At 43.0% G+C, this 14,163-nt stretch overlaps 2 protein-coding genes across 2 annotated transcripts; one reads left to right on the top strand and one right to left on the bottom strand.

Moving 5' to 3' along the window:
- Positions 1–762: 762 nt before the first annotated feature.
- LOC103401609 (putative clathrin assembly protein At4g40080) lies at positions 763–2,168 on the top strand. Its single transcript, XM_008340322.4, has one exon. The coding sequence runs from the start codon at positions 958–960 to the stop codon at positions 2,023–2,025; it is 1,068 nt and encodes a 355-aa protein (XP_008338544.3). The 5' UTR covers positions 763–957; the 3' UTR covers positions 2,026–2,168.
- Positions 2,169–13,213: 11,045 nt separating this feature from the next.
- On the bottom strand, positions 13,214–13,950 carry LOC139191860 (uncharacterized). The gene is made up of 2 exons (XM_070812890.1): positions 13,648–13,950; positions 13,214–13,552 (listed from the first exon to the last, which is right to left on the bottom strand). Exons 1-2 carry the CDS (start codon positions 13,948–13,950, stop codon positions 13,214–13,216), a joined length of 642 nt encoding a protein of 213 aa, XP_070668991.1.
- Positions 13,951–14,163: the final 213 nt, after the last annotated feature.

Raw genomic sequence — 14,163 nt, 5'->3', positions numbered from 1 at the left:
AGGTTCTGCAATGCAAAATGGATGCATTTAGGGTCTGGACAATGAACGAAGATATCTTGACCTTCGTTTAACTTTAGGACTTTCTTGCAAGGTTATAAAAAACACTAGGCGCTAGTCGGGTGGTGGACTAGGGCCTAGCACATGGGCGGCTAGGCAGGTGCCTATGCCTATTAGGCGAATTTAAGTAAATCTATTATATATCTTATAAAGTATTGGAACATAATGAAAACATGGAGAACATGAATATAATGTGTGTTCATTTAATAATGCAACAAATCTCTTACAATTTATTGAAAAGAATAAAGTGCAAAATAAAAGTTATTTATTTTCCGTCTAAGTGAGTTACAAACCTAGGTGGGTCTAAGTGGGTACCTAAGCCTTCTAGACGGATGTCTTAGTAGGTCTGAGCTCCCTTTCTTAATTTTCAAATGCCTAAACATTAACCTGGACGATGACCAGCCGCCTAACAGCTAGACGGCGCTAAACGTTGATTTTTAGAACAATACTTTCTTGCCTATACATTCCTTATATTTCAAAATGGCCTGAATACATTTGATTTAAAGATTTCCTCCAACGAATTGGTCAACATAAATAATAAAAAAGTATTGAGTTAGTTGACAGTCTTTAAATTAGAATTTTCTTTCCCGACAATAAATATATTAAATATGATAAGGCCATTGATATTCATGGACAAGATTCTCTTCGGATCCTTGAATCTGAGAATCAATCAATCATATTTGTTTATTGTACATTGTCTGGTCAATTTTCATTTGATATTATTTATATTCAATTTTAAATTAAAAATTAAAATGATTTCTAATTGTATAATATACAATGAACGAACACAATTGATTAATTCTTCAAATCCTCAGGGAATTCGGACAGTATCCTATTCCGATATTCATTCATATCAGAACCCGCCGACCGATAAACCCTTGGCCGACACAAACACATGACATGGGAAAAACAAGAAAGATGAGAGACGTGATGGGGGCTATCAAAGACAAAGCCTCTCAAAGCAAAGCAGCCATCCTCTCCAAACTATCCGCCTCCGCCTCCGCCGCCTCCTCCTCCCCCTACTCTCTCCACCTCACCCTCCTCCGCGCCACAACCCATGACCCCTTTGCACCCCCACCCCAAAAACACCTAGCCAATCTCCTCTCCTTTGGCAACAGCTCACGCGCCACCGCCTCCGCCGCCGTCGAATCCCTCATGGACCGCCTCCAAACCACCCACGACTCAGCCGTTGCCATCAAGTGCCTTCTTGCCGTCCACCACGTGATCAAGTACGGCTCCTTCATCCTCCAGGACCAGCTCGCCGTCTACCCAGCCGCAGGAGGCAGAAACTACCTCAACCTCTCCAATTTCAGAGACGATTCTACCCCTTTAGCTTGGGAACTCTCCTCCTGGGTCCGATGGTACGCTCAGTACGTCGAGAACCTCCTCCTCACATCTCGGCTTCTGGGTTTCTTCCTCGGATCCAATTCCTGCACTGTGGATAAAGAAAAGGAGGAGGACCGAGTCTCCGCCCTTATGAACGCCGAGTTGGTCCGAGAGACCGAGTCGTTGGTGAGTTTGATGGAAGAGATTTGCAGAAGGCCCGTGTCGTTGGATTTGGACGGGAACAGATTGATGATGGAGATTTTGGGTTTGGTGGGTGAGGACCAGATTTGTGCGATGAATGAAACTATAGTCCGAGTCAACGAGTTCGACGAGAGGCTGAGTTGTCTGAGTTTATGCGACTCGGTCGAGTTGCTGAGTGCGTTGAAGCGGTCGGAGGAGTGCGAAGGTCGGCTTCTGGCGGTGCCGAATGTGAAGAGTGATCTGGTTAATGGGTTTTGGAGGCTGATTAAAGAGACGGTGGTGAAGGCTGCGAAGGTGAAGGAGGAGGAGGGGAACGGGAAGTTGGTGGTGGCCAAGAGAAGACATAGTTTGAGTGAGTCGGCTCGGTTTGGTGACCGAGATATCAGACCATCTGACTCGGTTCGATTCCCGTCGGGGAGACCTGTTTCATTTGGGTATTGAATTGTGTGCTGGATGAATTTAAATTTTTTTAAAATTTTTGTTCTTATTTTTTGGCTATTAGCCTCATACATGTAAAATTCTTGATATGAATTTACTCGAACAAACCCTAAATAATTGAACGAGCAAATTTTCTTTTTGCTTAAGTATTTGCGAAATAAACTTTGCATGTGCAACTGCAAGCGATTTTTGTTTGGTCAAATTATGTTGAGTAAATTATAGTAATGGTCTCTCAATTTTAATTAAATTAGAGCAATAGTCTCTCAACTAAAAATTCATTACTATTGGTTCCTTAACTTATCAAAATGTGTAGCTGTTTGGGCCCAAAATGTTGGTTTGGGCCGAGTTTTATTCTCGGCCCGGAAGGTCTTACGAAAAGGTTATCGTGGATTGCCTAGTTCATGGACTTCCTAGCCTAGGTCGGCCAAATCTTGCTGCGAGACAAGTAATTGAATCCTGGTACAATAAGGAGTCTCGGCAAGATAAAGATATTGATAACCCGGAAGTGAATACAGTTTGATAAAGGACTGGGTTCAAAGTCATAGTAAAAATAGGACTTGTCGAGATAGTGTTTGATTAGAATAAGGAGTCCTAATCCGATTAGGGTTTTAATTCGGTCTAGAGAGGACCTGATGCTATAAATAGAGGAGGCTATGCATCATTCAAGCTCTCTCCAATTCAACACACAGCTGTCCTACGCAAATTCTCTCAACAACCTTAAGATTTTTTCCTTTCTCTTTTCACTGACACACCTTCAGTTTGGATAAACAGCACTGTGAAGGTAACCAGTGATATCTTCAGTTGGCATAAATAGCACTGTCGTCGTAGAATCAGCCGGTCTCGCAGCATCTTCAGTCGGCATAGACAGCACTGCATCAAGGGCGACTGGTTATCTATCCAAGTCTCGGTCGAAAAGGATTTCCGAATCCTTATTAGTCGAAGTCATCTCATCAGTCTTCTCAGCGAAGTGAAGTGTTACAGTTTATTGGGTTCGGCACATTGCACGCCGAGTTATTTTATGATTGGATACTCTCAAGTGAGATTTAGAGTTCGGCACTTCGATGGCCAAACCACGTTTATTGTTAAGACTTATATTCGCGTTGAGTATTTGTGCCCTTACACTTTGGTGTCGATTCGGCGTGAGTTTACTTTGACAAATACCATCACTGTGACCGAATCCAACGACGATGATTTGTAAACTTTGTAAGAATAGTAGCCTTGTCTTCAGGTTTGAGAACCCAAGAGGCCAAGATGTGTTCCTTCCTCGGTCGCAATCGCAAGACCCAGAAGTCAGCTGCGCACTTAACGCAACATCAACACATTTTACTCCTCGACCGAACTCGGCCGACGAGTTGGCATGCCCCGCATTCAACCGAAGGTTGTAGTTAACTCATAGATTACTCGGCCTGCGCGCCACTAGGCTTGGTAGTTTTTAGGGTCAACAATAGCTATAGTCATTTTCATCAATTTCGCCAAAATTTTGTCAAAATAAGTTATGTTGGAATAACCATTTATATAATTAGGATCCCTCAACTCATCAAAGTGTGTAATTATGGTCATTTTCGTCAACTACGTCAAAAATTTTGTCAAGACGAGTTATGTTGGAAGGATCATTGCTACAATTGGGTTAAAGTTAAGGAACAATTTCTCCAGTTGAATTAAAGTTGAGGGACCAATGGTAATGGGTTTTTAGTTGAGGGACCATAGATGCAGGTTTTGATGAGTTGAGAGACCAATGGTAATGAATTTTTAGTTGAGAGACCATAGCTACAATTTAGTCAATATGTTTGAGTTAAATATCCTGTCTTACATCTTTAAGTGATGTCAAATTCCGACCGAAAGGTAGAAAAGTTTTGTTTAGTTGTATATAGAACTTAGTTGAGTTTGAGATGGAACGGGTAGATATGTAGTTTACACATCTTTTTAACTTCTCACACTTTTTATTAATTTTGATCATTTGATCTTCTTCAATTTATCTATCCAACGAACGAAAATTAAGAGTGTGGAAGAAATAAAAATGAGTGTTTGGATACATTGAAACAAAAATTTCCACAAGAAATTATTGTCAACTATGATTAAATTGAACAAGTGGCAAAAGCAGATGGTTAAAGGAGATAGAAAGGACAGATAAGATCAACTAGACAATTTGATGCAACTAGACAAGTTGATAGAAAGGTCAAATTTTTATCATTTGATCTTCTTCAATTTATCTAGCAGATGGCTACTAGACAATTTGATGTGATAGTTTTAGGAAATAATCACTAATGAGCAGTGAATGAATCAAATTTCTATCTCTTATCTTATGAGATTAATGTTGCATGATAAAGTTTCACTTGCGAGAAAAATTTATGTGCATTCAACGGTGTAGATCGACTGTGGGTTTTTAGTGCCTTTTTATTATTGGACATCAACTGTTTAAACTATATAAACTAAGATTACACTATAAGGACTTTCTTATTTGAGACAATATATAATGATTTAGGTTAATGTGCCTCTATCCCCAAAGGTTCAAAACTTAGGCATTCCATAGTGGTTTAGGTGAGTGTGCTGTCTATATATAAGCGTTAGGCACTATGAGTTTGATTCATATTGTGGTAGAAAAAATTCGCCGTTTTCAGTCTTAATGAATTTGTACCTACAAAACAATCAACACTTTTAATCAAAGACCAACACTTCAATCACCCACAAGGTGGGTCGGGGGGGGGGGGGGGGTTGGCTAATGGATTTACGATACCTAAATTAGTTTCTTTGAAAAGAGTAAGTGTTTTGCAAAACGCCTACCAAAATTTGGTGGAGATTGAGGTATTAATAGGAGGTGGCTGACCATGGGGTTAAGATTTTGCCCTACACATGGTGACATCCTATTGGCCAAGGTGTGTCATCTGTTTGATGAATGAGGAAAGAATATTCCCAGGATATTAATTAGGAGAAAAATATCTTGGGATAATGGTTGAAGTATCCCCAATTGGTTGTGATAGGAATTCCTTACTTGATTGAGTTAATCTTCAATTGAGAATGTATTAAAGATAGAATTTAGTAATTAACTCTATCTTTAATACCTTTGACTTTTCCATGGCACGAATCAGGGAGGTTTGAGTAGTCGTATCAGCTGCATGAACCTTCAGGGGTGTTAAGCTGTGCATAGGAGTAGTTAAGGGTCCTGCCCATTTAATGAGGGCAATCTTGTCTTCCTTAAGAAAAAGTTTATGTATCGCCTTATGGATTTCTTGGATTATTTCTGGCTCCGCAAATGCCCCACACTTGCTGGGTTGAAAGCAGAAAAGGGCAGTAGGTGTAGAGATCCAAGCTGCTAAGGTGTGCAGAGGGTTGTTTCCCAATTTGATGTATTTTTTTTCACCTTGTTTTGGAAACAAAGTAGTCATGGGAAAAGGAAGCCAATTGCCACCAAGACTTATATAAGCATGTCTTAAGCAGAGGGCTAAATAAAATCCCATAACAATTTAAGACAGAAGGAAATGGGTAAAGAATATTGTAAACCTCTCATCTAGTTTTCTTTTTTGCTTGCCACTTCAAAGAGTTGAATTTTTCATCTTTAAGTTTCTAGAGCCTCGAGGCTTGGTGGAATGGCTCAACAGGGGCTGAGGAAGTAATTGGGTAGCCACGGGGATGCGGTGCAGGTAAGGTAACTTACAGGAGTTGTTTCAGGTTCGTGTGGTGCGATTGGTTGGCGGGGGCCAAGAGTTGGCTCAACCTGATCCGAGGAGAATTACATGGGACCATGCTAGTAGGTTAGCTTGCTTATTGGAGCTTCAGTTGAGAAGAAGTCATTCTACTGCTTTCAGAAAGCTTGACGTTGATCTGTTTCCACCGTCCAAGTTCTAAGATAAAATGAAATATCCAACTATGGCTAAGTCTGGATTGGCTTCTGAAAGGCTCGCCATTATGAAAGGTAGGGGAAGAAAGTCCGTCACGTGGAAAAATGAATTCGGTTGTTAAAGAGGCGTCAAAGTCTACTCCTTCTACTACTACCACGTCTGTGCTGCTTGCCAAGAAGGACGGATCTGCTTGAGTTTGATTTTTCAGTTGTCATAGATGGAACATTCGAGGATAGAGTTACCAAGATTGGAGCTACTGAAGATGAAAAGTCGGATGAGCGAACTGATGAGTGTGAAGTAGCTGCTAAAGGTAGGATGGCTGTTGGAGAGCCCAAGGTCATCCAAGCTACTAAATGAGTACTCTACTATATTTAGCATGTGCCGGATGTTAGCAACCTTTGTGCAAGTTTATCAATTACCTAGAAATTTAATAAATTTCTTTCTTCACTTTAGTCCATCTTTATTTTTTCTTGAAACTTTGCTTGCTTAAAGCATCTTGCAAAACTTTTAGCCAGAGGATCGTTGGCTAGGCATGTTGTTTTGAAAAAAAAAAAAACGATCCCACAAAGTCACTTATGGCTGAAAGCTTTGACTTTTTGGGGCAAAATAGAGCTGTTTGAGTTCGTTATGAGTTTTTGGCCCTTGACCATGTGCTGCTTAGTTAGTCTTTGAGTATTCGATCCTTTGACCTACGTGCCTACATCATAACATGATAAAGATCTGTGGGATATGAAAATTGTTAACTAATCACATAAAAATGTGTAGTTGTATAGAAATTCATGGGCAGTTGGCCATCTCCTACTGGAGAGTAAACCCAAATGGGTGTTAAGGAACTAGTTTACCCAATCGCACTGGAGAGCTTACCAGATAGGTGTCGGGGAATTAGTTTATCCTCTCGCATTTGAGAGTAAACCCAGATAGGTTTTGGGGAATTAGTTTACCCTCTTGTACTAGATAACTTAACTAGATCGATGTTAGGGAATTCTTAGCTTACCTTCTTGCACTAGAGAGCAAACCCAAATACGTGTCGGGGAATTAGTTTACCTCATCGCATTGGATAGCTTACTAGATGGGTGTTAGGAAATTAGTTTATCCTCTTGCATTGTAGAGAGCAAGTAAGGCCGTGAGCTACTCCTGAAATTTATCCAAGTGTTAAGCCATCCTTAAATGTTTCGCCATGTACCCTCTAAGGCTTGGTTAGTGGTCAACTCAGAATCTGAATGGATTGCAAGTTTCTTCACTACTAAATTTTTTGCTAGCAAAAGGCTGCTGGTTAAAGCATTTTACTCTGCTTCATCGTTGAATAGTTTGAAGCTTAGGGTGTCATAGTCCTGATCGACACGGTTGGGAACCGCAGGGCAAGATTGGCACTAATAGTATCCATGTTCCAAGATTGAGGGCGGCTGGGAGCCGCATAATAAGTTTCGGCATGGCTGGGATAGGCGGGGTTAGAGGCTGCAAAGCTAGGGTTGGCTTAGGCCAGGTTTATGTGCAATATAAGGAATTGGCCACTAGGTTCGCGGTGCCCTGTTGCCAGTGATGTGCCACTTTAGTACTGAATCGACTGAGATGATGAAGATAAGACCTGCCCCCGTTCTTTGGTTGTTGAATGAACTATCCTACATGTTAGGCTAGTGGGTCTTTCTAGTGCTCATTTGCCCCGACCTTCAAGTTGAGTTTCCTTCATTGGGGTGATGACTCCTCGACTGCATTTAACAATGAGCTACGAGTTTATACTGGTCTTCCAGTGTCTTACGCGTTTATGTTGCGGCTGCGGTACACATTATTCATCTTTGGATGGTGGTGGGCTACTTGTGATTGCGTTTGGCGTCAAAAGCCAATTAAACTTGAACTTGAACTTCCTCCTAGATCCACCTCCATTTGGGCGATAGCACCTCAGCTACTTTTGGTGGTGGCTTGCATGTATGTGCTGCTTTTCTCGGCAATCTGCTTGTAACTGTGCTAGGCGTTGAGTGCCAGTTGAACATAAGCTTGAGTATCCTTGAGTTTTCTTATGTTCCTTATGTTGCCTACTCTTCTGTAAAGTGGGATGAACTCCCAGCGAGCCATGTCGCGAGTGAATACTTGCTAGAATTAAAAGCACACCACAAAGTGCACATAAATGTCCTATTGATTTTCCTTATTAACACTAAGATTTGTCAATTATAGCTGTTTACCCTAAAAACTACCAAGCCTACGTGGTGCGCAGGTCGAGTAATCTATGAGCTAACTACGTCTTTTGGTTGAATGCGGGGTGTGCCAACTCGTCGACCGAGTTCGGCCGAGAAGTAAAATGTGTTGATGTTGCGTTGGGTACGCAGCTGACTTCTGTGTCTTGCGATTGCGACCGAGGAAGAAACACGTCTTGGCCTCTTGGGTTCTCGAACCTGAAGACAAGGCTACTATTCTTATGAAGTTCACAAATCGTCGTCATTGGATTCGGTCACAGTGATGGTATTCGTCAGAGTAAATTCACGCCGAATCGACACCAAAGTGTAAAAGCACAAATACTCAAAGCGGATATAAGTCTTAACAATAAGCGTGGTTCGGCTGTCGAAGTGCCGAATTCTAAATCCCACTTGAGAGTATCCAATCATAAAATAACTTGACGTGCAATGTGCCAAGCCCAATAAACTGTAACACCTTACTTCGCCAAGAAGGCTGATGAGATGACCTCGACCGAGACTTGGATAGATAACCAGTCGCCCTCGACGTAGTGCTGTCTATGCCGACTGAAGATACTGTGAGACCGATTGATTCTCCGGCGACAGTGCTGTTTATGCCAACTGAAGATATCACCGGTTGCCTTCACAATGCTGTTTATCCAAACTGAAGGTGTGTCGGCGAAAAGAAAAAGGAAAAAATCTCAAGGTTGTTGAGAGAATTTACGCAAGGCAGTTCTGTGTTGAATTGGAGAGAGCTTGAATGATGCACAACCTCCTCTATTTATAGCATCAGGTTCTCTCTAGATCGAATTAAAACCCTAATCAGATTAGGACTCCTTATTCTAATCAAACACTATCTCGACCAGTCCTATTTTTACTATGACTTTGAACCCAATCCTTTATCAAACTGTATTCACTTCCAGGTGATCAATATTTTTATGCCGAGACTCCTTATTGTACCAGGATTCAATTACTTGTCTCGCAGCAAAACTTGGCCGACCTAGGCTAGGAAGCCCATGAACTAGGCAATCCACGATAACCTTTTCGTAAGACCTTCCGGGTCGAGAATAAAACTCGGCCCAACCAACATTTTGGGCCCAAACATTGCCCCTTCGCTTCTGAGGCTTTTTTCGGCCTGAAATCTCTGGCAGAGCCTTAACCTTGAAGAAGCGAAACCATACTCCATCTCTCGAGGTTCATTTATGAAGCACGATTGCAAGATCTTGATCTCGTCAAATATTTCGCCAAGTGTCCTCTTCTCAGCATGACTTGAAATGTCCTTTCATCATTACCCTCTTAATCCGTGGATTTTTTTTTTGAATTTCCCAAGACTTGCGGATGTCCAAACGTCCACACATCATTATACCTATCGCCACATGCCATCGTGCGATCTTGGTTTACGAATCTTTCGGTACCCTCGAGATCGTGCGAACACCGAAACGTCCTTTCTTGATAAAAGAACGCCGCCACGATATCATCTTGAATCCTCAATCTGCGAGTTTTTTGGTTCTTTCTCCTAGGTCTGTTAATATTCTCCATCACTCCATAATTATTAGCGATTCATCCTAACATTTTTAGAAAATCCCCGCTTGATCTTTCCTTCCACAAGTCTATAAATACCCGGCCTTCTATCATTCATTCTTTATGTTTTCAAATCCTCCAAAATTTCTCCTGTTCAGAGAACCAAAGAAAAAACCCCCTGAATTCTTCCTAGAAAACCTTCAAAATCATTTCCACATGGCCTTCTTCATCTCCAAGCTTTCTAAAGAATGCGATAAATGTGGGACAATCATCAACCAACGCTCAATCAAGACTCTGCGCTTTGAAAGCGACATGAGCATAACCCACCAGGTCCTTGGTCCACTTTTTAAGGACGCAGTGCCATCAGCCATCACCAACCTCTTCAAGGAGCAATGCTTAACACGCCTACTGCAAGGGTTTGAATGGTCAAGGTGGGATTCAGCAAAACCTCAAGGCTCTTGGCCCTCGACCACTGCAACCTGGGCAACCTGGGTTGCACATATGGAAAAGATTTTTGACGAGCAATGGAAAGCTCTTGGCATTTACGATGCCATTCCTCTTTCGTCTATGGAGCTTGTTGTGGACAAGGAACTTCTTATGGCAGCCTCAAGCCTCTGGTGCTCAGCCACCAACACTATGGTCCTCCCCTTCGGCCCCACTATCCTTGACATTACTACGATCCTAGGGACTTCCCCTTTTGGTCTCCAAGTTAACGCTACCTTCTTTGGGTACCCGTCGACCATCGACCTGAAGGCGCTTTTCAATGACCGAGCCATCAAAACACTGAGCGAAAAAGGTAAAAAACCCTTAAAGGAAGAAGTTTAGAAACTTTATAAGAACTTCCTTAACTACAACACCCTTTACCTCCACTTTGGCGGCCGATGGGAGGAGAACCTACAGCGGGGGGAACACAAAGCCTTCCTCTTCTACTAGTATAACAAATTTATTTGTTGTACCAAGTCCAATAAATGTTTGCTCGAGAACATGCCGGTAGCCGAAGCCCTGGCTAGCGGTCACACCCTGGCACTTAGTTCAGCCATTCTTGCCCATCTTCTACGCTGTTTGGCCGAGATGACTTTCCACAAAATGGACCCACACTAGAATGGCCCCCTTTAGGTATCCCAACTCTGGCTACAGGTTTATTTCGTCACTCTTCGACCAGAACTTGCCAACTTCTCACCTACTGAAGCGCTCGGCCTTCAGCTGGCTTATCGATCAACACCTCCTCACTAGGCTGAAGATGTGTTTAGATACTTCTTCAGCCTTGATGTCCTTTCCGACGACGAATTCTTGATCTACTGTCGTCGAGAGTATCCTTCGTCGATCAAACTTCTCATATCAGTATGGAGTGCAGATGAAGATGTTGATCTCTATCAATCTTGGGGATCGTTTGTTCTTACCCGTGACCTTCCTCTTGGATGTGACGCTCACCGAGCAAATTGGGAGGTATATCACCCTCACTTCACTACTCAATAACTAGGCTATCTTCAGGGTTGCCCGGTGCCTCTTCTTACCTCTCGCTTTATGCTAAGCCGATGACGCCTGTCTGGCTCTTCGGAAAAAGAGTGCAAGGATGCCAAAAGGGAGTTTCAGGAACAATGCCAAAAATTCCGCCTTTGACCAACCGTTCAAGAATCTCTTAGCACTGATACTTTCGGTGACTGGTGGGAAAAGTATACGCATAATTTTTTTGGCGTTCGATCAAAGACGTCGTGAACAAGATCTTTAATGACCAACGTAATAAAGCTTCGGCCCCCCAATCCTAAAGTAATGAATGGTCTATGTCTACCTTCTTCCTTCGATTTTGAACTCTATTGATTTGGTTTTGATTTCTCAGGTAGTGGGTCATTCAAAAAGGCAGAAGTGATCGCTACGGTTGCAGTTGGGAAAAAGGCTGTGATCTCCAAGAAGACTAAGGCTACCGCGCAGGCTCTGCTGAGCAAACGGCCTTGTCATAAGGCCGAGACGGCTATCGAACCCCCTCGACCTATAAAACGAGTTAAGAAGCTGACGAAGAAGGGAGAACGGGAGATTTATGTTATCTCCAGTCAGACTACGGGAGCAACGACTCCTAGTGTTTCTTCTTCTGCCCCCGTCGTCTAAACCTCGACTGAGAAACGACCACTTCCGGCCAAAGAAAGAACCCAAGTACGGCCTGTTTCTAAAGTCGTTGAGCCAGTTGTTGCTCTACTGGTTGAGGCATCTACGACTTGGGGGTCGGTTGCTGCGCCCGTCTTGCAAAGGGCGGTCCCCTTGCCCGAGAAAAATCTTCCCAAAAATCCAAAACAAACGCCAGTCGTTCTAGAAAAGAGCAACGGGAGCGACGAGATTCCACTAACGAGTCGCCTTCAACCACGCAATCAACCTCCCTCGTGTCCGAGGCAGTTTTTGAGTCAGCCCTTATGTGGCCGATTGTGGAAAACAACCTGCTGTAGAGCTAGAAGCAACGGCGAAAAGGCCCGTTCACCTGCAGGACCAGAACCTCAACATTCCTCCCTAAAATGCCACTTTGGCCTTCGTAAGTACCCCTACCGCTTCTTTTTGGTTACTTTTCTGACTTAGAACTCTAAATGAGGAAGATACTAAATGTCAAGTGCCTACCCATTTTTTTCATCAAAAATTTTACGCGCCGAAGGGTGTTATTTATATTTCTTGGCCGCCTCAGTGGCCATCGAACGTAGATAACCTTCATTGGCCGCGTGAACTGAGAAGCAGTCTAAGACACTAGGCTCGGCCATTAAGTTCTTTAGGTTCGAGTAATGAACCCGAAGACATGGCCGAAGTCTTCTCTCGGTAGGTTTAAACAAAAAACCTTCTTGCTACATTCTTTCGTGATTTCCTTGTGCTTACACTGTTTTCGTGTGCAGCCTTCCTAGGAAGTCGAGTTTAATGCCCTTTTGTCAAGCACTTCTGGAGCGGTTGGTCCTTCGGCCACTATGATTGAACCTGCCGAATTAACTGCTCTAGTTCGATTGTAATAAGTTATATCTCTCTCGGCGTCACAAGTTCTCGAGTGCGAAGGTTTTGATTTATTAGGTGCATGCCTAAACGACCTCGGATCTGATGGTTAAATGAGCGCCGAAGCTATCGTTCAGGCGTCGTCCACCTTGGAATGAGTTCAGGAATCCTTCAGTACTTTCGAGAACACTCTTCGGGCCGACGATGACTTGAAAGCTGCAATAGCCGTTCAAGATGCTCTTCGTCTGAATATCGACACTTTAAAGGTGAAAAAGGAGGCCCTGGCCGACCTTGACCGTCAAATGGCCGAACTGGCAAAACGAAGGTTAGCCATTGCTTCTGATCTTGCAAGGGACTTTGAGTCGAGCGGCAAATCTTGTTTAACCGAATACATGGCAAACGCGAAGAGAGTCGAGCAGCTGAAGATGGACAAGAAAAACCGGCAAGCTGAGGTCATAATAGGCGAGGTGAGGTGGTTGGAGCGGAAAGCCTTTCTTGGAACTCTTCTTCCTTCATCGCCCTAGAATTATTTGACTGTAAACTGGCTTCTCAATGAAATGAAACAAGCTTTTATTCTTGCATCTCCCTTGTGACTGGGTAGTATTTTTTTAAGAACTTTCCATTGATTGGTAACTTGTGGATAATACCGGTTCGATCTTTAAGATGATATGCCCCCTAGCCAAGGACCTTATGGACAATGAATGGTCTTTCCTAATTCGGTGACCATTTGCTGAACCTAGGGTCTTTAATTCCCACGGGTAGCACAGTTTGCCAAACTAACTCCCCCTCGCCGAACGTTTTTTGTTTAACTCTTTGGTTATAAGCTCTCTTGGCAATTTTCTTTTGTGCTACTAGAAGATTGTAAACATCAAGTCGATCTTCTTTCAAATCTTCTAACTCTTGTAACATGGTCTGGTTGTATTCGGCGTTGGACAAACTACTCTGCTCGATCACGCGTAAAGAATTTACACTTAGCTCGACCAGTAACATCGCGTCATGTCCATAGGTTAACGCATATGGGGTGGTCCCCGTTGCCGACCGGGGTGAAGTCTGGTATGCCCATAAGGCTTCATACAATTTTAAATGCCACATGCCAGGTCTTTCTTTTATTGTTTTTTCAAGAATGCCGATCAAAACCTTATTACTTGCTTCGGCTTGTCCATTTGCTTGTGGATAGTATGGTGTGGACTGCTCAAGCCAAATTTTAAGCTTGCCGTATACTCTTTGAACCTTTCGGCTGTGAAGATTGTGCCATTATCAGTTATGATCGTTGTTGGTACGCCGAATCTGGTCACAATATGCTCTTCCACAAAATCGCAAACCTCATTGGATGTTAATTCGACGTATGATTTTGCTTCAACCCATTTAGTGAAATAATCAGTTGCCATTAGTATCCATGCATGTTTTGCTGCTCCAGAAGATCGTGTAATTTTACCGATCACGTCCATTGCCTATCCTTTGAACGGCCAAGGTTTGGTGACGGAATGAAGTAATTCGGCCGGGGCTCTTTGGATGGGTCCATGAATTTGACACTGGACGCATCCTCGTGCATACTCAATACAATCTTTCAAAATGCTTGGCCAGAAGTAACCGTGTCGACGAGGTAGCCAACGCATCTTGCGTCCTGATTGATGGGCTCCGCAAATTCCTTCGTGTACCTC

The sequence above is a fragment of the Malus domestica genome, chromosome 15, assembly GCF_042453785.1.
Source record: "Malus domestica chromosome 15, GDT2T_hap1".
In the NCBI taxonomy this organism is placed as follows: domain Eukaryota; kingdom Viridiplantae; phylum Streptophyta; class Magnoliopsida; order Rosales; family Rosaceae; genus Malus; species Malus domestica.
Note: the sequence above shows the minus strand (reverse complement) of the source record. Positions and strands in the feature narration are given on the sequence as shown.